The sequence below is a fragment of the Tigriopus californicus genome, chromosome 7, assembly GCF_007210705.1.
Source record: "Tigriopus californicus strain San Diego chromosome 7, Tcal_SD_v2.1, whole genome shotgun sequence".
In the NCBI taxonomy this organism is placed as follows: domain Eukaryota; kingdom Metazoa; phylum Arthropoda; class Copepoda; order Harpacticoida; family Harpacticidae; genus Tigriopus; species Tigriopus californicus.
This window is the reverse complement of record NC_081446.1, coordinates 8639022-8661300: the sequence shown is the minus strand read 5'-3', so window position 1 is coordinate 8661300 and position 22279 is coordinate 8639022. Positions and strand designations below refer to the sequence as shown.

The following is a 22279-nucleotide window of genomic DNA, read 5'->3' as shown; positions in this document are numbered from 1 at the left end:
CTACACCAGCCCTCGTGAATTGCTATGTATACCAACAAAAATCCTGAGAAATGATTTTTATTTTTCTCTTTCATCATCCTTATCCGCCGCTCGATCTCATCAAAACACTCGATGCACCAAAAACAATCCTAAACTTATAAATTTTCCTCCCATTCCTGAAGTCGTTTCGCATTTTCTAGTCAACAAATTAACACTTAAAATATATGCGTTGCTCTGTTTTTCATGTTTTTCTTTCTATATCTTTTTTCTTGGTCCCTTCTTTTCTTGTAAATATGAACCGATATGATTTCCTACAAGAGCTTGAGAGGGTTAATTTACTATTAATATTGCTGGGGCGAGTCCACAAGTCCTTGGATTTTTTTACTTTTGTCAGACTCGCCGAGTCCGGATTCGAATCTGGCAAAGAACTNGCATGCTCTGGGCGGCCCGCCCGGTCCAGGCTCCGATCTATTGGAACTCACCCGCTCTATTCGTCCTGAGCGCAGTCGCGTGCATGATTCCACATTGCATGCCGGCCGCTCGACTTTAGATCATGAGGAGGTGGCCTATGCCCAAGTGGTCAGCCGCTATAATGAGGCGGTGGCTTCAGGTGGCGGATCGCTGAAACCCGATCTGGTGGATCACTTTGGTCGCCTTTTCCAACCTGAACGGGATCAAGAAGTTTCGGCCTTGTGGGAAATCACGCGGAGCTTGGTCCGAAATCTCCCGCCCGCACCCAATCAAGCCTCGAAGATCGCCACTTGGCGGGCCTCAGATGTCTGTCAAAAGGCCGTGGTGCAAGCCGCTCAGAATTATTTGGAAGCCGATTTCAAAAAATTCATCACCACCACCGTGTTCAATAACATGCCCAAGGCTCAGCTAGGTGGCATACCCGGCACTTACCAATTAGTGCGTAGCTTCCTCAAGGTTCAAATCCCACCGAATACCCCGGGTAAGTAATGAACTTTGTTTCGATTCGAAGGAGTTGACTTCTCATACTTAACTCCCGCTCACTGACTGACCTTAGGGCTAGAAGATGGTTTAATTGACGGGGCGCCGGTCTGGGCCATGATTTTTTACGCCCTTCGATGTGGCGATGTTAAAGCCGCCATTCAATCGGCCAATCAAGCCGGTCAAGGATTGTCGGACATGACCAAGTTTCTGACAGAAGTCAACACTTCCGTGGACCAACGTCTTACGCCTCACTCGGACAATATTGTGAAACTAGCTTATCGCCGATCCATTCGCTCTACCACGGATCCTTTTAAACGGGCGGTTTATTGCCTCCTTGGGGCGTGTGATCCATCGGATGAACATAATGAGATCGCCACTTCATTGGACGACTACCTATGGCTGAAGCTGTACCAGATTCGCGGGGACGATGAGATTGCCTCTTCCCACGCCTTAGATCACTTAACGCTGACCAAGTTGCAGATCCAAATGTCTGAGGAATATGGCGAGTCTCATTTCAACGCCTATGAGAAACCGCTTTTATACTTTCAAGTGCTATTTCTCACCGGACAATTTGAAGCTGCCACCGAGTTCCTATTCCGGACCAACCGATTCCGAGCCCACGCCGTTCACATTGCCCTATCCTTGTTCGAAATACGTATCCTTCTATTGCCTAGAAACATTCAGGCCGCCCTGCTCTCGCGAGAATCAGGCGATCGCAATCCATTGAGACGGCTCAACATTGCCCGTCTCATCATGCTTTATGTGAAAAAGTTTGAAAGCACGGATCCCAAGGAGGCCCTCCAATACTTCTACTTCCTCCGCAATGAACGTGGAACAAAAGATGAGAATCTCTTCATGTCCTGCGTGAGCGCTCTGGTTTTAGAGTCCCGTGAATTCGACCTACTTTTGGGACAACTCACGCAAGATGGAACTCGAGCCCCGGGATTAATTGATCGCCTTCAGAACTCTCCCGGGGACTCTCAACGAGTCATTGAATTGGTAGCCCAAGATTCCGAACAGAAAGGGATGTTTGAGGATGGAGTGAAACTCTACGACTTGGCTCGCAAGCATGACAAAGTCATTGAACTGTTAAACAAGCTACTGGCTCAGGTCATTGCCCAACCCGCGTCTGTGGAATCCCGCCGAGATCGGCTGCAACGCCAATCTGTAGATGTGGCCAAGCGCTATAGAAGTCTCGGACATGGGGCTTCTAAGGCTAATATTGAGTCATTTTACCTCTTGCTCGATCTCATGACCTTCTTCGATCTGTATCATATGAAGAAATTTGACGATGCCCTGGATACATTGGCCAAGTTAAAGGTAAGTTGAGAGTTGGTTGTTAGTGTCCAGAGACTCGCTGACAAATTCCTCACTCATGATGGCCCTCCATTTCAGCTCGTTCCTCTGTTGGTCTCCGAGATTGATCTCATGGTTGGCAACTTTCGTCTTCTCCAAGAGGAGATTCGTCGTAATATTCCCGACCTTTTGCTCTCAGCTATGAGTATTCTATTTGCCCAATACAAACAGAGCAAAAGTGCTACTCCAGGGCGAGGCATGGGTCAAGATGGAGGAAGAGAACGGCATTTGGATACCTTACGAGACCGAGCCAAAGCCCTCATCACGTATGCGGGGATGATCCCTTATCGAATGCCGGGTGACACCAATGCTCGACTCGTTCAAATGGAAGTCCTAATGAACTAAGTCAATGACTCATTCAGAGGATGGTGACCAGAAAATGAAATTTGTATGCTCGTACATTAACCAAGTGCCAATAACGATAATAAACTCGACTTTCCCATGGCCATTAATTGTTAGCAAGTCCTCTTTCTCAATGATTCATTGAACATCTGTTGACGTGATTATTGATCGAGATGTGAATCATTGATTTGAATGAAACGTCGGACGAGACGATTTTCTTCACTCATGTTGGGCCATCGGCAAACACGTACCTATCAATCAAATCTTTTGTCATTGAGAACATCTCAGAGGGTCGCTTCAAAAGAAAAAAATTAGTCTAGTCCGCCTACTACTCCATCACGGCTCATGTCTGTAGTTTAGAGGGCTACGGCACCCTCATCGTCACATTCTTTGCATAGATTCTATAAGTTTACTTAGAAGATAATTTCTTTGAGGTTCTTGAAACTAACGATTGATAAGAGAGATACTGAGGATCCTCCTCCAACTCCTACAAAATGAATGTAACACTCACTTCAGACAATCATTAACAGTAGCATGGTGAGGGTGAACCCTTGGTTACTTATCCTTGCCATTAATTTGGTAGCTGGACCAAAACGAGCATGGTCTATAGCGCCTCAAAACAAATACTTGAACAATATCAGTTTTGACGACGTTCTGTTGAAGGTCGAGAACCTACAGTTCCAAAAACCCACTCCTTCCGACCGTTCCATTCTCTGTGCGGTCGAGGAACTCGCTCAACACCATGAATTGCCTCAATTCTACGCAGGGTTATCGCCCAAAGAGACTGTTTCCAGAGCCTTCAGCGTGGATGGACTGGCCAGAAAGATCCTAAGATTAAGTCAAAGAAACATCGCCGGTCTGGCCGATTCAGCAAGGTCCATCGATGCTGCCCAATCAATGGAACTGGTCCAATCTTGGTTATTGGACAATTTGGACGAATGTGAGACGGCCTTATTAGCACTAGTTGTGGATAGACCCGAATGGGGTTGGAGAAGTAAGTTTGTCTAACATTAATAATATGCAGTACACATGCCAGCCCTTTTTTGACATGGGTGCGTGACAATTGCTTAATAAAAAGTTGACAGCTCATTGGAAAAATTCTAACCAGGGACTCGACTCATCGAGAAAATTTAATGAAACGTTTACTATTAGTAACCAGATTCATGTTTTCAAGTATTGCTCTTTCGTGATTATGTGACGATGGGCAATTCCCCGGTTCAACAATTCGTGACACACATTATAGGATAAGAATAAACGTAAAGTACATTGATCGCAAAAGAATACACGTTTCAAAAGATAGAAACAACTTCAGGAATGATCTATGGGCAAAGACATTATTTCTAGGATCTGGATATCCTTTCGGGAGAGGGAACAAGCGAACAGTCATTGCATTAATAATGCTTTTTTTTAAACACATCTTTTTCAATTTTTATTGCTTCTGGATCCAAAATCTGTGACAAGAAATATGTTTACAATTGGCGATGGACTTTATGATAGGTATTATTAGCTTTTAACGATTATTTTAAAATCAAAACCTAGAAAAGTATAAAGACTTGAGATTAGAAACTTTTTTTAATTTGGGGCCACAATTACTAATCCAGAAATACAATGAACTTCACAAACAATTTAATGTACGAGAACAAGGTATCTCTTATTTTTCCCTTTGCCATACATGAAGTGATTGCATTAGGAACCCAATCAGTTAAATATTTTTGATTCTGATATCGTTTGGAGTTTCACAAAAATTGATAAGTTTCAGTAATTAACTAAGATTCTCACCCGACGATTATCTCTCGGCGGCCAAAGTGTAGACGCTCTACTTTCGAAAAACATTCCTTGTCTACGAAACAAAATCAAAAAAATCGGAGACCTTTCCTCGTTGAGGAAACACTACTTCTTAAATAACAAATGTTTTGACCATGGCTGAACTTTTTGAGGTAATTCATATAAAGGCGAATTTTATTCACATAAAATATTTGAAACTCTCTAATTAAAAAGTATCACAATCTCTACAGTCATGGCTCGTCTCAAGGACAGCGGTTATCTCAAACTCAAACTTACTTAAAGAGAGGTGCTTTCCAAAGTCATATTTGCAACAGTCCTATGTCCCTTCCATTCTCTTGAAGGAAAGTTTGCAAAAGCAAGCCAAAAACGTTGAAATAAATACTTCAATTCACCCGAGCTCAACCCTCCCACACCCACCTTCATAAACCTTTATATATTTTTCATTACTCTTACCCTCTCTGTGGGAACTGCATAAAGGAACTTCTGCCCAATGCAGTATACAACTTATGCATGAAAACTTCAATATAATCATTTATATCACTATATACCTATACCTCGTATTACCATGATCACTCATTTGTGCCTCAGTAGTGTGTCAGAGTGGCCTAATAAATAAGCAAACAAACAAACAGTAAGGTAGCAACATTTTTGTCCTCGTTGACTGTTTCGATTTTGAATTGGGACCACTCAACTTACGAGAAATTACATTCTTTCCATTACTTTCCATTAGTGGCGGATGCGACTGGAAAATTGGGAGGCTCTGGTTTTTTCGACGGCAACTTGAATGCCTTGGGAACCTACGACGAGTGTCTGCCCATTCACGTGATGAGCAATCTGGATGATATTGTTGGAACCAATGTCCCCCATGGGCGATTCGACGGCGCATATTTTCTTGGGCGACTCAAGATTAGTTCGACAATCAAACCTCCCTCTAATGATTCGGAACTCGCTCTCGGTTGGGAGGAGGAGGAGGAGGAGGAGGAGTTCTATTCACACTACGAGGACGTTCTCAACCCTGCCGTGGTTTTAAAGCGTTTACAAAGCTCCAATCAGAACAAAAAAGACGCAGTTGTATTGGAATCCCCCTACCACGAGGACTATGGTATTGATTGGTCCCTACTGGGCAATCCCGAACCAATTGTTCAAGATATCATCCTGGGAACACTGTTTCAAAGGCCACATTTGGGGATTTGTCTTCCGTCCGTTTGCAAGGTAGAGGTGGTAGAAGTAGTCTTGGAAGAAATCATTCAAGAGGTCTTGGCATTCCTGGTTCAAAACGACACCATTGACTATCCGTTTGCTTACGACATCGGGAGCTACTATTACACCGAAGAAAAAAAACAAGGGTTTACGGGTGGAGATCTGGCTTGCATGTAAGAACCAACCAGTGCATCAAATCACCCCTTCATACATAATGTTGGATCACTTATATTTCAGTGTCATCATTCTGTTGTTTGGCTTGTTGGTGATAGTTGGAACTTGCACGGAAATTTTCGGATACAGGGACGAAAAGGTCAATAACTATAAAAGTAGGACACGAAATGACTTCGCATCAACTTCAACCCAATGGTAAAATTCTCTTGTCCATGTCTGTTTCATAGGTACACCAGTGAAGGTGTTGCTTTGCTTCTCTTTGTACACCAACGGAAGTAAGCTCTTCAATACGGACCGCACTAAACAGAACATCGAGTGCATCAATGGGCTCCGCGTGTTTTCCATGGTGTGGGTTATTCTCGGACACACGTACTGGGTTGGAGGGGCCATCCCTTGGCAAAATCCATTCGGCGTGGGTGATGTAAGTGTCCATGAAATGATACTATACGAACAAACGGCTGGGTTTTTTTCGAAGTAAAAACTCATCCTCCCAAAACTGGATTTCCAACTATGAAAACTCCTGTCCCGACAACGCCTATTCTGAACTTCAGGTCAATAGAAAAATGAGCCTTTGCTTGCCTCTTCAGAACGCTCAACTAAAAATTTATAGTCCGGCAGCATCTGAACACGTGAACAATGATGTTTGGAATGAGCTATGATTGTGATATATTTATAAGATCTATTCGAAAATTGTCTACCTACCTAAACAGCCATTTAAAGTCTGATTTATTTTTTGAGATGAAATCATAAATTGTGATACAGTTTGAACAAGATTGTGAATATTTACGAAATCATTTGTTCCATACATAGATTTTCTTCGATTGGTACATGAATGTGGTATTCGAAGGTCTTTTTGCTGTGGACACGTTCTTTACTTTGGGAGGATTTCTCATGTCGTTTCTTACATTGAAAGAGTTGGATAAGCGCAATGGGAAACTCAATATCCTCTTCGTTTATCTCCACCGATATTGCAGGTTTGCCAACACCAATCTGCACCATGTTACCTCTTTGCATCATAACCTTTCATGATATAATTTCTATCACTGCTCTACAGATTGACACCCTTGTACGGTATCGTGATTCTTTTTGTGAGTACTCTCTTGGTCCACATGGGACAAGGACCATTTTGGATGTACATGCATGAGGAAAGTGACAAATGTGCTGAGAACTGGTGGACAAATATCTTGTACATCAATAACTTCGTGGCACAAGATAGGTAAGTAGGTGGCACATTGCTCTGTATTTTATCATCTTGTCACTTGGTCATGTTTCATTGCTTCAGGATTTGCCTCGAAGTCTCTTGGTATTTGGCAGTCGACTTCCAAGTATTTCTCATTGGTCCCCCGCTCGTGTGGATTATGTGGCATTATCGACGAATTGGATGGACAGTCGCCGGAGTTGCACTCGCTGTCTCATGCGCGGTGCCGGGAATTTTAACCGGTATTAGAGACTGGCCGCCGTCCATAACATTTACCATCATGTAAGTACATTTTCCATACAATGCACTGAGTTGAGCGAGAAAAGGCTTTCTTTAGTAATGAGATTTTTAAATACCATAGGAGCTTGGACTGGATGGATAAGTTCTATGTGCGACCTTACAACCGAGCCGCGCCCTACATATGGGGCGTTATCTTTGGTTACATTATGCACCACTTGCCCAAAAAATACCATAGACGCGAGGGTGAAAAGATTCATTGGGTAACGTGGCTCTTATAAACAAATTTGAAGTGAATTTCCAAAACAAATCAACTTTCTTTTGGTTGGCAGTACTACATCTTGGCTGGTTGGCTCATATCAGCTCTGATCTGCTTATCGTGCATTTTCGGCCTGACCGAAAAATGGTTGGTGAACTTTTCATGCATTTTATCGGAGAAATGTTTTTCCACCACCGAGGCTGTATTCTTCGCCGCGTTTTCTCGTTTAGCCTGGGCAATCGGAATTTCTTGGGTGATCTTTGCTTGTCAGACGGGATATGCAGGTTAGTAGACAAAATTGTGCAATGAAAAAAAAAAGAATAAGCCTGAGGTTCTGATAAGTGTCTTCCTCATGTCATTGAAAATTCTCCATTTCTGCAGGATTCATTGGACATGTCCTGGGCTATCCATTATGGAATCCGTTGAGTCGAATGACGTACGAGTGTTATCTAATTCATCTGCCCATGATTTATGCATTCCATAAGTCAAGAAAGAGTGTCATGTACTTTGACAAATTCTTCATGGTCAGTGTGTTTGGGCCCATTTTGTAAAAATCTTCATGCCATTATTACTCACGAAAGAGTGTTTTATCTTTCTTTTTCCCTTTAGTTCTACGTCTTTATGGGTCACTTGATCGTGAGTGTGATTCTGTCCGTGTTCCTTACCTTAATGTTTGAATCCCCCTTCATCGGCCTTGAAAAGCTCTTGTTCAGTGGGCCTCAAAAGAAACGGGCAGAGTTCAAGAGACAGCAATCTCAGATACAGGTAAAAACATGACCATCCGACCAACCAATTCAAATCAAACACAAGAATAAGTCCAGGAGTTGACTTTTAATTAGTTGTCAACAACAACATCATTGAGTCATTTGAATCTTTCTTTGATGACATAACGTTTCAAATAGTTGAAACGTCATATCTGTGACAAATCAAAATCTGATGGAAAAACCACCAAACTGTATGTACGTTGCATACACCAATAACCCGTGTTTATTATGAGGAGCTGAATTTTGTGCGGAAAAACAGCCAGTTTAAACCAATCGTCAGAGTTTTCATAATTATGCATTTCTTTTCAGGAACAAATTGATGCGCAAAAGATTGAGAGTGAAAATGGCGAAGCGAATGAAGCATTTGAGGATGACAACGTCAGAGCCTCTGAATGCTCATCTTCCTCTGGAGACCGAGAAGATCCTGATGCCATCGTTGTGACTAATGCATCTCACTAATTTAATGCTTTAGCCCTTGCATACGAATACACATAAATTCACAACAGCCTGGATATCGTGTTTATGCTACGTATCAGAGGAAGTAAATATCACTTTTAAGGGAATGACAACAAATGAGGCTAAAGATATTGCCAGAATGATGGCAATGACTATTGAGCACTTGACACACCGGCAACAATTAGACCAGCAACTTCCTTTGGGCTGAGTTTGATCTCGATCCACAGATTCATAAACAGAGTAGCTCTCAAATCGATGGGAGTTTTCCAATTGGGTCTGTAATGTAACATAAAAAACGAATTGTAAGTACGTTCAACTCCATTCAATGTTTGTGCCATTTGAACAATTCTTGTATAATTGGCGAAGGCCAGAGTCGAGTTCTGAAACATTTCAGCATATTCGAGGTCATGGGTTCAATGTCCAACGTGCCTCAACAAACTGATCACGTGTGTGCATTTCAAATCATGAGACTTTTCTGACAAAAAGATCAACAAAAACCCGAGGGGTACAAACTTCAAGTTTCAATATACAAAATCTTGTTTCATGCTCAATGAACAACTACTGTTTATTTCACGTAACACTTCCTCGCCTCCAGTTCTTGCTAAATAAAGTCCCTAAATAGAACCTATGGACGTGACAATTGCATGGTGCATAGACAAATCAGACAATGCACACCTAAGCTATGAATAGCATTTGCATTAATGCTGGGGCGAGTCCGGTAAAAGTCTGACTCGTACGAGTACTTTGATTTTTTTTACTTTTTTGACTTGAGTCCAGCAGAGGACTCGGGTTTGCTAAAGTCAGTTCTATCAAAAAGACTCGTCTTGAGAAATTGTAAGAATAAATGAATACTCTTTTTTGACGAATCCCTAATGGAGTCCGGACATTTTCTTCAAGATCTAGTAAAAGACTCGAGTGCACTCGAGTCCCGACTCGCTCCAACACTAATTTGTACCATTCTTCCTTTTTCAATCAAACTCATTTCCCTTACTATTTCCGAAAAGTTTGAAATCATGATAAGCGATTTTTCAGCTCGTAAGAAAAATCGTTGTTAAACTTAAGAAATTAAACGGCAAAAAGTTTTTGTTACATCTTGTTGAAATGTTTTTGTAACATATTCCTTCAGTATATAAATAGCGACTCAGTAGCAAACTTTTCGTACTTTTTTGTGCACAAACCCCGTGACTCAAAAGTGATTCAAAAATTAGATTCGTCGAAGACTCCTAAAAAGAACGGTGCTTTTGTCATATCGGAATAGAAATTGACGCTGTTGATCTGTTTGTCTCCATTCTGGCTTTGAGAAGACCTTGGGGTTTGTGTGTGTTACCTGCAGTTCAATGATGATATCATTTTTTGATTGAAGGTCACTCTCCGATTGAGCATTTTTGACTGTTAGATACTCAATGTTTTGCGTTTGTCCCCTCAAGTCCAAATCCTTTCTTCTTTCGTCCTCCCTGAACTTGTATATCTTTTGAAGCAATTCAGAGTTCCTTTTGGTCAACAGAGCGCACTGACTACCCAGATTTTTCTTTTCTTCGTCCCAATTATTCTTAATTGTCGTTTCTTTTAGTTCAAGCTCTCGAATTCGAGCATCTCGTTGATGAATGGTCTGATGAAGGCTCTCTTCTCGGTCTTGTCCACGAATGAGTTTGATCTCTAGAGCGCTCAATTCTATGACCCTCTCTTGCAATTGGTCCTCCATCAAATTCAAGCTCTTTCTCGCCCTTTGTAAGTGGCTTTCCAAATCCTCCAGTTGACATTGCAAGACATCTTGGATCACTTTATGGTCTTCTGCTTCAGTATGATATTCCCCCTGTGTTGTTTGTTCCAAGGAGGCGGCTCCCTCCACCAATTTGCTATTTAAACCGCCCCTAGGGGTTTTGACTTCTTGCTCCTCACTCAGATAAAGTTTGATCATCGAGGTGACTGAAGTTGGATGTCGACATTGCGGACAATGATGATGATGGTGGACCCATTGGGACAGACAAGCCGTGTGAAACACATGACCGCAAGGAGCCGTTGACACGTCAAGTTTGCATTTCTTGTTGGATTCAATCTCATCCTCTGACTTGAGGGGGGCAGTTATCAAGTTTTCGATGCAGATACTGCAACTGATTGGCGACATATTGTCAGTTTTAGTTTACTCGTAGGTAGATATACGTGCACATCCAAGTGACAATAAAGTTATTACTAGTCACAATTGAGATTTTAGACTTCCGCAAACAAGAAAGTTGTAGAACACACACACAGACCACCCGAGATCTGAAAGGCACAACACCGAGACCAATTATCACCAGTCACGCACACAGGGGCCTGTCTGCATATTAAATCATTCCAATTCCAAACCACTGTTACCCATGTTCTCTAGATCAATCAATCGACCTCTGTTTATCATTTGTCTTTTCAGTCAGGCAATACAAGACCCTCTTCAAAATGAGTGTTCTCTTGATTTGGCAATCTGCACCCAATTAGCTTTACTACCAAATGGTCTAAACGTCCCCATAATACTCTGGGACACGCAGTTCGTTCGTAGTTCTATTTTCATGACAGGAACCAAATCACTCTTTATTAGAGGTTGATGTAGTGTGCAGTCCCCTGCCCACATTTATTTCGTACCAGGAGATCCGAATTCATTTTGAATTAATCGAACTAATGATCTCGAGATTGAATGAACTTTGAAAATTGCACTTTTGAAAATCGTCCTTTGGTAGACCAATTGAACCACATGTATGCAGTACAAGGAATCGACTGTCCGAAGTCTCTCGATCAAATTGTTGGCTGGCCAAATCTTTCTTTCACGAAATAAACGTCAACGGGGAAGATCCTCACAAAAGGTTCATATTACACCACATAGGTACTTACAGTGTCCGCCATGAAAATGCATACTCATATTAACACTCTCCTTCCAGAATTAGTCGAACCTTATTAGATGGACAAAGCTTTCTTAAGATTGACCATGAAGACCAAAAACCATTGACCATGGATTGACTTATGCCCTTGGCGCAAGCAGGCGACAAAATTGACGTGCTTTGAGCAATTGCTAATGAGCAGTGTGGCCAAGATCAGGTGCTCCTTACAGGCCAAGGTACCAACTGTCGGTGTCATTGCTCCGCCAAATTGCTCCCGGACAAAACCCAAAGTCGATAGCTAAATTGGTTAACATAACAGATTGATATTTCTTGAAATTGTTTTGTTATGAAAACCCAATGGATTTACGACTATTTTACATTGCTCACGGCGCACATCCTTGAAATTGGTTTATCCGAGTGTTCAAATTTATGGTGGACATTGTAGGGATGTAAAAAAAACTTCAATGGAAGACGCCACTGATATGAGGTATGAATTGAACTAGTATTTAAGACCCTCATTTTCTTTCGTTTCCAACCGTGTGCTTGCTTACCTCTTTTTATTTGATAACGTATATTGTATTGGTCGAAGGCATAGTAACTCGCATTATCAGACAATCAGATTCCTGTTTCATGAAGATGTCTGAGTCATGGACAAAGCATTGTGTTACCACAGGGTCTGATCCCTTGCAATTTATTTTCGATGAATGTGCAGATATTCGAGACCTGATTTTTCCTCTTCATTTTGAAGTTGCGGAACGGTCTCGCCATCAGTAGTTCTTGTATTAAACACTCAACGCCAGTCAACATAGTGCTACGTGATTGGTCAGTTCAAGCCTTCATTCACAGAAGCTGATGAAATGCTAGGCTGGGTGATTCATTTCTTTGAAATCACTCTTATATGAAGCAACTATCACGCCTTACAAAGAAACTCAAGAAACGATGAGATACACAATTGGTTATGAGATCATTTGTCTCAACCAGGTAGTTTTTTTATTCAAAAAAGTCTCAAATATTCCATACTATTGAGGGGACTATTTCATGAATCCACTTTTTCATATACGTACTGAACATGCATCTTGAGTGTGTGTACATGGAAAGAGGGAAAACGACAGTAAGCCGTTAAAATCCTCACGGTCTCTCTTGAAATTGATAGCACACCTTTAAATATCTTTTGCACTTAGTCACATGATAGTTAACCAACTGGCACAAATGCATACAAAATACACACTGGGTAAGGGAGTATAAATGCTGAAATAATTATAAGTCTAATTATTAGGACTGCTGAAACGGTTTTCTATCAACTTGACACGCAGGGCGAGGAGAAGTAAAAAAATATCTTAAGCATAAATCCAAGGACTGAAATAATAATAAAACAAGAATTTGGTAACTCATTCAGGATTTAAAGGATTATGGCAGGTCTCAAAAGGGAAAATCACTATTGTAGTTGTTGGAACATTACATTCGTTAAGGTGGCAAAATAAGGTTCAAAGCCGTGCAATATTTACGATTAATTTGATTATTTGAGCTCTTGCATAGCCTGGCAAACATCAACCCTGTTGAAAATTATGATAAAACGGTTGTAACCAATGAGCTTGATAGTCCTTTTCAAAGCCAATTCAGACATCTCAAGCAAGATTGGGAAAGTCTTGAAATAAGAGAGCCAATTTGCGACAAATGGGACAAGTTCGGGATTTCTTCAGCCATTGGTTCAAGCAATCGGTATGAAATTCATGGTAGCAATCCAGCATGGTCAGCTTGTGTTTGCCAGAGGAGAGTGGATCAAAACAGATCGAGCAATTCATATCTGATGATTCTTTTCCTAGAAATTGGCAGATAGTGTTTAGGATGAAAACAAAAGAAACTTTACCCAATATGGTATGTACCTGAAACAGCGAAACTTTGTAAGATGGAGAATGTTCCTTTATTTTTGGGGAGCTTTATCCCTGACAAACTTGGTTCAGACTGGGAACGGTGTCTGGAACAATGAGCACGTGAGTTCTGACGCTTCTCTTTCTTTCTTGTTACCTGACGAAACGGTTGCACTCTCAGAACTTCAAACATCTTGCTAAAAACTTCTTCCATGGATCCGTTGTCTTGAAGATGTGGATACTTTTCTGTTAGATTGAGCAATGCCTCTATGACGTCTAGATTTGTTAGGTCATCCTTTATGAACAATCTGCAAACGTCGCCAAAGGTTTCCATCGATTCAAGTTCCAAACGGTGAAGTGTCTCTTCGTCTATATGATTCATTTTCACGATGTTGTGTACTGTGCTCACCGTCTTCTTGTCACTTGTAGGTTCAAATCGCTGAGAGTATGAAGTGAGCTCGTCCGTCTCTCTCCTTATGGATGATAAAGCATTTAGAGATCAAAAAAGTCCATTAACTTATGTTGTAATTCCATCATTATGATAAGCCTACGTTAGAGATAGTAGATTCTCTAAACAACTTCATACTGTAAAAGTCCTTCAATTATTCTTGAGCCTCATTAGCCAAAGTGGGTCCTACCTTTACATCGGAATTGTAAGCATTCCAAAAATGGCTATATGTCCGAATTATTTGGAGATTTAAGCATAATTGTCGTGGTTTTTTCCTTGTTATAAGAAATGTTTTAAATCCCTTCTCTGGGACCGGAAGCAATTAATTTGTTTTCTTATCGTATGTGTTCTACTGCCATTTAAGAGGATACATTCTAACAGCATCCTCAGAAAAGGTTCGAGAGAAAAATCGAAACTGGAGCCTCCTTCATGGAAAGAAATTGGGCTAACTTCTACTCCACGACGTATTGAACAAATAGATACTTCATTCATTGTTCGATCTTCAATTCCAGTAGCCTAGAAGTTACAGTGAGGTCGATTCAAACTCCTTTCACAGTGTCGCAAATGCTGTTTAAAATAGCGCAACAAAATAAATACTTATTTCAAGATTACTTGTCATAGGAAGAATTTTAGCCTTTCACAAACATACCTCAAATAGGTTTGAAGCCCATTTCATGGGGGGGTTCATGGATGAATTTCTCTTCAAACATCGTGATCTAATTCTCGGATGTCCTTGACTACAGAACATGATTTGGCGCTTTCTGTTATTACCTGAGCAAATTGACCTTTAGATGGGCAATGGAGGGCTTTCTCATTTAACTTAATATTGATATTGATTGAACAAAAAATCATGTGATAGCAAGGCTTGATATCAAAAGTATTTTTAATCGAAATTATATCATGCCTTAATTTGCATGACTCACAAGCTCCAACAACAAAGCTTGCTTCCTTCATTGTCCTATTTTTAGAAATGTGTCCTCTTTCCTATGGAGTTTGTTCGCCATTGGAGTAAAATGACTCAAACTCTTTGGTGTATGCTATAATTTCCTATTTCTTCCACATTTATTATCTCGACCCTAACCTTCATTTATTTTTTCTATCTCCTCTTTTGTGCCATTACTCTTTCGTTCACATTGTGTTTTTGAGTGGCTTTAAACAATAAATAACAAACATTCACATTCAATGATCGGCCAAATCTGCCCTACACACTTTTTTCACCAGACTGATAGGATTAACTCACAAACACCATGAACGTGCACACTTACGATTAACGTGTATACCGCATTTAGTGCTGTCTAAGGTATCTCAGCTGTTCATTAATCTACAATTAACTTTGATTTGACATTGCCAGCATTTTAGTTCACTTCATGCGTAACGATGTGTTATGCAAGAGCATGATCATTGATTGGCGTTTGAAGACTCCTCAACCGACGTACCTTTTTCAATGTTATTCACAAACGTAAATCGTTCTGTTATACGTTACGTCTTGCAATACAAAGTTATTTTCAAACTTTTGTGTCAGTGAGCAAGATCGAGGCGGAAAAACTTTTTTTCGGAGAGACTTAGTCCAGCACCGTGTCCATGCTAACTGGCATTTCTGTGTTAGTACTAAATTTCATCCTTTTAAATTTCAAATTTCACTTTGACACTATTCTGTGATCACAAGACCTAAGGCAAAAATATGGCCTAGATCGGAACATATTTTGGCCCAATTTGGGTCAAGTCAACTAAAACGTCATGCTAACTTTAAAAATAATGGCTCAAAATGAATCCTTCAAGGTGGCCATCTATATATGCAATTTTTTTTTACTTTGCTTTGATTGTTAATTTCAATTTCTCGCTATCAAAACACACAAGGTGCAATAGTAACCTCTCCCAGTTCTTGGGAACGTCAAAGCTCTAGTAAACAAGATGGCGTCAAGAATTAAGCGGCCAAGATTGCTTGCCAAGATGAGTCAATGGCAAGGTCAAAACGCCATTATGCATAGAATATCCACACTGCATTTTTGAAGCTGTTTTATTTTCAGTGGCTTAGTCATCCTATTTTGAAATTTAAATCAAATCCATCGATTTCTTAGTTGCAATGTTACTCCATTTTTCAATTATCTAAGACTTTTTGGTTATGTAAGTGATCAGTATTCCTCCTGGTTCATTTAGAAACTAACAAGCTATGCAATTCAAGGGTACCCCATTTTGCATCCTGGCATTGAAAACTAGGCATATACTTTTGCACAATCAAAAGTTTTGGAAATTCTTGTGTAGTTACGCTTTCTTTGGCTAAATCTATTTCCATGACTATGTTTTGTTTCAATCAAAGAGTCAAAACCGACGGCCTTTGTGTACCTTTCTTGACGAATTTTACAACCTTTTTCACAGTTTTGGGCTATTTTAACCACCGTGGGTAGCCATGTATTTTCTGGCCTTTTACGATAGTCGGATGATGAACTTTTCCTTGGCAAAAATCTTGATTTTATCAATAAGACGGTTGGAGAAATTTAATGTTACGTGAAGTCAAGTTTTTCGATGAAGACTCTATTCTTTGATGGACACAATCAGATAACTCAAAAAATTCGTCAAGTAACAAATAAAAAACAAGCATCTCGTGCTTGTTCGAAATTGGCGCAGTAGGTCGAGAGATCCGACACGAAACCTTGCCGACGTCAGTTCTGAGATCTTATCTATTTCAAATCGTACAGTCGTCGACCTGCCTCATCAACTTGAAGGAGCTTGCCAAAAAATCCCCCATTTAGCTTGAATTGCAGAAAAATGGCCAAGACTGATATGAACATCAATAAACAGGTGGTTTTGCTACTCTCTCAGAGTGTCTGAATACTATTTTCTACACCTTGAGCTACAGAGGGGGCACATTTCTCTTAACTTGTGGGGACACATCGCCGAATATACCATTCCAAGCAAATAAGTCTCCGTCTGACGTAAAAGATGCTCTTTTTCTGATTTTTAAGCTTCTTGCCTCGTTCTCAAACACTGCGTTAGGGTCAAATCAGCCTTTATTTAAACTCTAATTCGACTATCATCAGATTTCAAATGTTTCTTAAGCTGTTCCCCTTGAACAGTCCCACTTCCTAAAAATGTGCTTTTACACAATACATGCATTACGAAAAAGCCGTAATTTCCTCAATAGTACTGAGGATTTCATTCCCTGGAGTGGTTAAAAAAGCCCGTGAAAAAAAACAAAAAAAAAAAGTTTTGCGTATGTTTGTTGGAATTCAATTCCCAAATGGGTTGGTTAGGTCAATCAAGTATTTTGCATACTCGAAGCTTACAGCTGAAAGAGCGATGACTCTCAGGAACAAGTTGGAACGTTGAACTCCTTCCTCCCCGGGGATTTCCACACTCCCTCATACTGAGGGTTGGTCGAGGTTGACAGATGATACTCGCTTGTCAATCCATGGGGTATGTAACGCAATCGCGAGACGTTACGCAGGAATATTTACCAAGTTCCAGAACTTACAATATTGTCAATCTGTTCCCCTCGCTCCCTCGTTAGTCGTTGATTGATCGGTCAGTTCGCTTAAACAAAGATAGAGATAAAGGAATCGTTGCCTAGTCTGAGCGATCGTAATGATCTTCAAGGATCCGCCAATCTGCGTCACTAAACACGTTTGTCGTAGCGAAAAAGTGTGTGGCGTGCTCTCTTCAGAAATTTGTTTCGTCATTTCATTTGGTGTCAGTTTTCCAGTATCCTTCAAAAGCAATAGATCTACTGTCCCTGTGATTGCCATTGACACAATCCTATAAACAGAGGTTACTGTTCAACCTTCCATGAACTTCATAGCCAACGAACGGTCATCGAGCTCGCACTGTTCGCGATTAAATTTTGACACGCCCACTCATTCGTTTGGCCGAGCAAGAGAAATCCACATTCCAGTAATCCCTTGGGGATGGTTATGGTCCATTGGTCTATGTTCCTGATTGAACTCGACCACTGATTTTACCTCGACCAGCATCCATTCAGGGCAGTGAATTTCACCCCGAAGAAGACAAAGAACCGGCTCGATCGAGTCAGCGCGCTCCTAGCTTACACCATTACTAACGTGGTGCTCCTTACCTTCGCCGTCCCAAGATTTGACCTATTTATACCCAAATCGGTCGAGCCCCCAACTACCTCTGTTCCGATTTTTGATTGGTTGGGACTCAGACTACTCAACGGTCGTTATCTTTAGTCGACAGAATGCCACCCCATTTTAATCACCACCCTTCCTCGTTGACCGGGCCAAGCCTCCTCACCGATGAAGACGATTGCAGTTACCCTTCGTCCTTCGTCGAGAGCTCACCATCACGATCTCATCGACCCGAATATCTTGAAGAACATAAAGAAAAGGTATATTATTGGAACACCGTCCCTTATCCCGTTCCACCCGCGGGACATTGTTCGGTTCATTCGATGGCAAGGTCACATCATCGGGACTCCCGATGCTTAACCAATGTCACCTGCACATGCCCGACCGTCCTAAACCAAGTCAGCGACGCCTTTAAACAAGCCTTCCAAGTGGGCATCAAAAGTGGTTGGGCCGTGGGTTTGTTAGGAACCGAGATTGGGTTGAATTTCTTTCGCAATATCTTCATTGAGAAAGGGCCAACTCATATCATGAAAACCTCCACATTCATCTTCAGAGTGATGTCGGGTGATAGCCACTTCACCCCCCCCGTGTTTCAAGAGCTAGCCGCTAAAGTTAGTCGCGAAGGCTTTATCATCGAGAATCATCCCGTAACCACGGATGACGGCTACAAATTGAATATGCATCGTATTCAACGTCGCAAAGGCGAAGTGAACAAGATCAACAAACGCGTTGTGTTCGTCCAACACGGTTTGAAATGCTCCTCGGCCGATTGGATCATCGGCAAATTGGCCTATGTTCTGTGCGACTCCGATTGCGACGTTTGGATGGGCAACTTCCGCGGGAACACCTACAGCAAGGGTCACGTATCCATGTCTACCGACTCCGAAGAGTTTTGGGATTTCTCTTGGGATGAGCACGGCAAATCGGACTTGCCCGCCATGATCGACTACGTTCTTCAGCATACCCAGCGATCTCAAATTGAGTTCGTGTGTCATTCAATGGGTTCCACGGCCTTTTTCGTCATGATGAATTACTATCCCGACATGAATCGGAAAATCAAGCGGGCCTCCATCATGGCCCCCGTCACCAACATTGAACAGGTATTTGGTCACCCACGTCGCTTCCTCCACAGTGCGGAAATGAGCATCAACGTGGCCAACGCCTTGGGTCTTCACGCCATCAACTTGCCCAAAAATGTACCGTTCTATGCTGCCATCTCGACGCTAGTCACCTATGCCACGGGCTACTACGATTGCGATTCCAGGACTCTAACGGACATTCTGGCCTTCAGTCCAGCTTCGACTTCCACCAAGAACATTCTTCACTACTTGGCTTGTCGAAAGCGCGGGTCCTTTGGCAACTTCGATGGGACTCGGACCTATAGCTTGACGCAGGTCACTTGTCCCGTGGTCATGTATTGGAGCGCCAGCGATTGGGCCGCCGGACGGCACGATGTGGCGGGCATTCGATCCCAATTGGCCAATCTCGTCGAGGAGCATCAAGTGGAGGACGAGAATTTTGGACATCTGGATTTCATGTGGGGGCGATCAGCCATGAAAATCTACCGACATATGGCCCTCAATCCCCCTCGATAAGAATAGAGGGGGTTGTCTTTTTGCGCTGTGATTGATCCATCCCATGTTTCGTCCCATTTCTCGTCCGCCATTTTGAGTTTATAGTCTCAATATAAACGACTAATTCTGAAATGTTGTCATGTGTATATTTTCATGTAAAATAAATTAGTAATAATAAACAAAAACCAAGTGCTCCGCCTTCTGTGCCCCCCTTGAGATTCAATACCATGATATTCGCCACCCCCAAAATCCTAGACTCGGCTGCTGAAATTTCTTTTCTATCCTAGGGGTGGGGAGAGATTTAGGATTTGCCTTTGATGGTAATATATCTCGAGGCCGTGAAGGCTACTAAGCACGTGAGCAAGGTGAAGCCGGCCGCAAACATATAAAACGTCTCCTCGTCAAATACGTCGTTGAAGCCGGGTGTTTGATCGTAAATCTTGTCCACGAAGTCCATCACCACTTTGGAAGCATGATGCTCCTTCCCCGGGGCCGATGAACTCATGATCAATGATTTATGAACAATGAAGGGCAACCAGGTCAAATCTTGGGGCAGGCACGAATGAACCACGAACTCGCTATTCGGATCACAATCATTCAATGAAAATGGATCTCAATTCTCAAGGTCGTTGTATTGGACCCTTGCTGGGAAGTTGTCAGACAGTGAAGGAAGGAACGACATGCCAGGATCCACAGTGTTGCTAAGCAGCCAATTCTTGTCGGGGAATTCGCGCTTTGAATTCGGGTTGGCCCAAATTATGATTTACACAGGTAGATGAGCCTTTAGCTCCGTAAATCTTGAAAACCCAGCTATGGAACGATCGCTTGGTCTCTGCTCTTACCTGGACTAATCTGACTCTCGAGAACACTCTCGGGCATCGCTGGTCCTGGGTTATTATTTTTCTTGTCATGTAATAGCCATATTATATTGAGATGACCATGTATTGGCATTCATAGTCTAGTTTGAAGCAATCAATGATCAATTATCAACGGTATTTTTTCTGATCCCGGCCATAATGAATGGAAAACGAGTTTAAGAATCGATACCAAGACGTTGAATGCCACTTCTCCGTGCCTCCTTGTTTGTTTCGGTCTCTGCATCAGCTGTTTCATCGGCTGACTGAATAAATATTTACGCTTCCGTTCATCCTTTTCCGTTTGTGTTTCTCCACAATCGCTTGTTCTCCTCTGAGGTAAAGCCCGATAATCGGCGACTTGCGATTTCATCCCCATCCCATCCATCTCAACACTCGACCATGGACACCTCTGAACAGGCTTGCGTCTACGCCGCTCTCATTTTGGCCGATGACGATGTCGCCATCACCGTAAGTGTAAAACTTCCTTGAACCACTCTCATCCATGGATCTAAAGAGTTTGTTAATTGACGAAGACTCAGCGAAGTTTTTAGTTACAATATTGATGTTGAGATCCGTTACAGGGGGAGAAGATCCAGACTATTCTCAAGGCCGCCAAGGTCGATGTGGAGCCCTTCTGGCCCGGTCTCTTCGCCAAGGCTTTGGAGTCTTGTAACGTGAAGGAGCTCATTACGAACGTGGGTTCGGGGGTGGGCGCCGCTCCCGCTCCTGGGGCTGCGGCCGCTGCGGCCGCACCCGCTGCTGATGCTCCCAAGAAGGAGGAGAAGAAGGAAGAGTCTGAAGAGGAAGATGACGACATGGGATTCGGTCTGTTTGACTAGAGTGGATTGCACCAAGTCCCAGAACAAGCATCATTGCTCCGAGTTTACTCGAGTTCGGATACGGATGGGTTCAACCCACACCATCGGGTACCCATTGTATTTTTCAGTCAGTTTGAAATATAATTGCGAAACTACTGATCTTGTTTTACTTGGTATTTGAATCCCATTGAATGAATCGGACTTAGTGGCGGGTTTCGAACCGGTAAATTAATTATTGAGCTTGAAGAGCCGCTGGAAATGCTAGGGTTGGCTAAAACCCGTTCGTTGGATAAACAAACCCAAAACCCGCCCATGGGCGGGTTAATTGCAAATCTTTCTCATTTTTTTCTTCATTTTTCGATGACTTTCCTCTCTTTGGCTGTAATTTGATTGACAAAGAAACTGGAAGAGCAATGCCTTGATTTCATAGACAAAAACTCTTCCTTTGTGGTGTTAAATCTTTAATGTTCTAAAGGTAGATTTTGGGTTTCCTGCACGTTATTTTTTATTAGCTTGCGCGTCAAATGCAAGGGCTTGTTTGCTCCAGTTCTTTGACTAATGCCCTAAAGGGTTTGACAACCCCTCTATAATGCTCTAATCTCAAATCAGCGAGGCAACTAAAAAAGTTTTTACTTCTGTTGTTGAACATCTCGCCATTTATTTCTGAAATGAGACAAGTTCGTCTTATTCCCCCTCCAAAGTACCTGTATTGGTATGGCGTTACTATTTTTAATATGTAAGGTAATGGAGTAGTTTTTTAGTAAAAGTTTGGTTGTCTTTGGCTCAAAATAAAAAATGATCTAACTTTAACATTTGATTAAAAATGAATAAATCCCGTCCAATTAATAATAATAATAATCTTTATTGCTACTCTTGGTCATGCCATGGCGTAAAAGTAACTATAAAATAAAATCTGATGTATATACATTATACAAAATGGTAAAACAAGAAGAATGTCAAAAGGTAAAGGCAATAAAATAGTTGACTAGAAAGTGATATCACAATGAGTATGACTAGAATTGGTTCAATGCACATGAAAAAAGGTAAGAGGTGAGTTGCAGATAGTACAAAGACAGGTA

At 41.8% G+C, this 22279-nt stretch overlaps 5 protein-coding genes across 6 annotated transcripts; 4 read left to right on the top strand and 1 right to left on the bottom strand.

Moving 5' to 3' along the window:
• Window positions 1–410: 410 nt before the first annotated feature.
• Window positions 411–2737, top strand: LOC131884021 (nuclear pore complex protein Nup93-like; the record flags this gene model as incomplete). The annotated part of the gene is given in 3 exon segments (XM_059231648.1): window positions 411–931; window positions 1007–2253; window positions 2329–2737. Coding segments are annotated over 3 exon segments (2074 nt in total), but the record flags the coding sequence as incomplete, so codon positions are not given.
• A 378-nt stretch (window positions 2738–3115) lies between these two features.
• On the top strand, window positions 3116–8760 carry LOC131883775 (nose resistant to fluoxetine protein 6-like). Its single transcript, XM_059231332.1, has 12 exons — window positions 3116–3625; window positions 5147–5789; window positions 5854–5945; window positions 6018–6211; window positions 6601–6764; window positions 6845–7006; window positions 7073–7270; window positions 7350–7488; window positions 7558–7768; window positions 7866–8008; window positions 8094–8249; window positions 8558–8760. The coding sequence occupies exons 1-12, from the start codon at window positions 3166–3168 to the stop codon at window positions 8705–8707; spliced, it is 2712 nt and encodes a 903-aa protein (XP_059087315.1). The 5' UTR covers window positions 3116–3165; the 3' UTR covers window positions 8708–8760.
• Window positions 8756–11727, bottom strand: LOC131883776 (E3 ubiquitin-protein ligase TRAIP-like). 2 transcript variants are annotated; one of them, XM_059231333.1, is made up of 3 exons: window positions 11567–11727; window positions 10032–10966; window positions 8756–8980 (listed from the first exon to the last, which is right to left on the bottom strand). In XM_059231333.1, exons 2-3 carry the CDS (start codon window positions 10827–10829, stop codon window positions 8774–8776), a joined length of 1005 nt encoding a protein of 334 aa, XP_059087316.1. In that variant the 5' UTR covers window positions 10830–10966; window positions 11567–11727; the 3' UTR covers window positions 8756–8773. The 2 variants fall into 2 exon arrangements, with proteins under 2 accessions (XP_059087316.1, XP_059087318.1); XM_059231335.1 differs by lacking the exon at window positions 11567–11727 and adding an exon at window positions 11321–11491.
• A 5591-nt stretch (window positions 11728–17318) lies between these two features.
• Window positions 17319–19710, top strand: LOC131883295 (lipase 3-like). The gene has a single exon (XM_059230731.1). It carries the CDS (start codon window positions 18062–18064, stop codon window positions 19544–19546), a length of 1485 nt encoding a protein of 494 aa, XP_059086714.1. The 5' UTR covers window positions 17319–18061; the 3' UTR covers window positions 19547–19710.
• A 948-nt stretch (window positions 19711–20658) lies between these two features.
• Window positions 20659–21355, top strand: LOC131883296 (large ribosomal subunit protein P1-like). The gene is made up of 2 exons (XM_059230733.1): window positions 20659–20850; window positions 20964–21355. Exons 1-2 carry the CDS (start codon window positions 20782–20784, stop codon window positions 21219–21221), a joined length of 327 nt encoding a protein of 108 aa, XP_059086716.1. The 5' UTR covers window positions 20659–20781; the 3' UTR covers window positions 21222–21355.
• The last annotated feature ends 924 nt before the right edge of the window (window positions 21356–22279 follow it).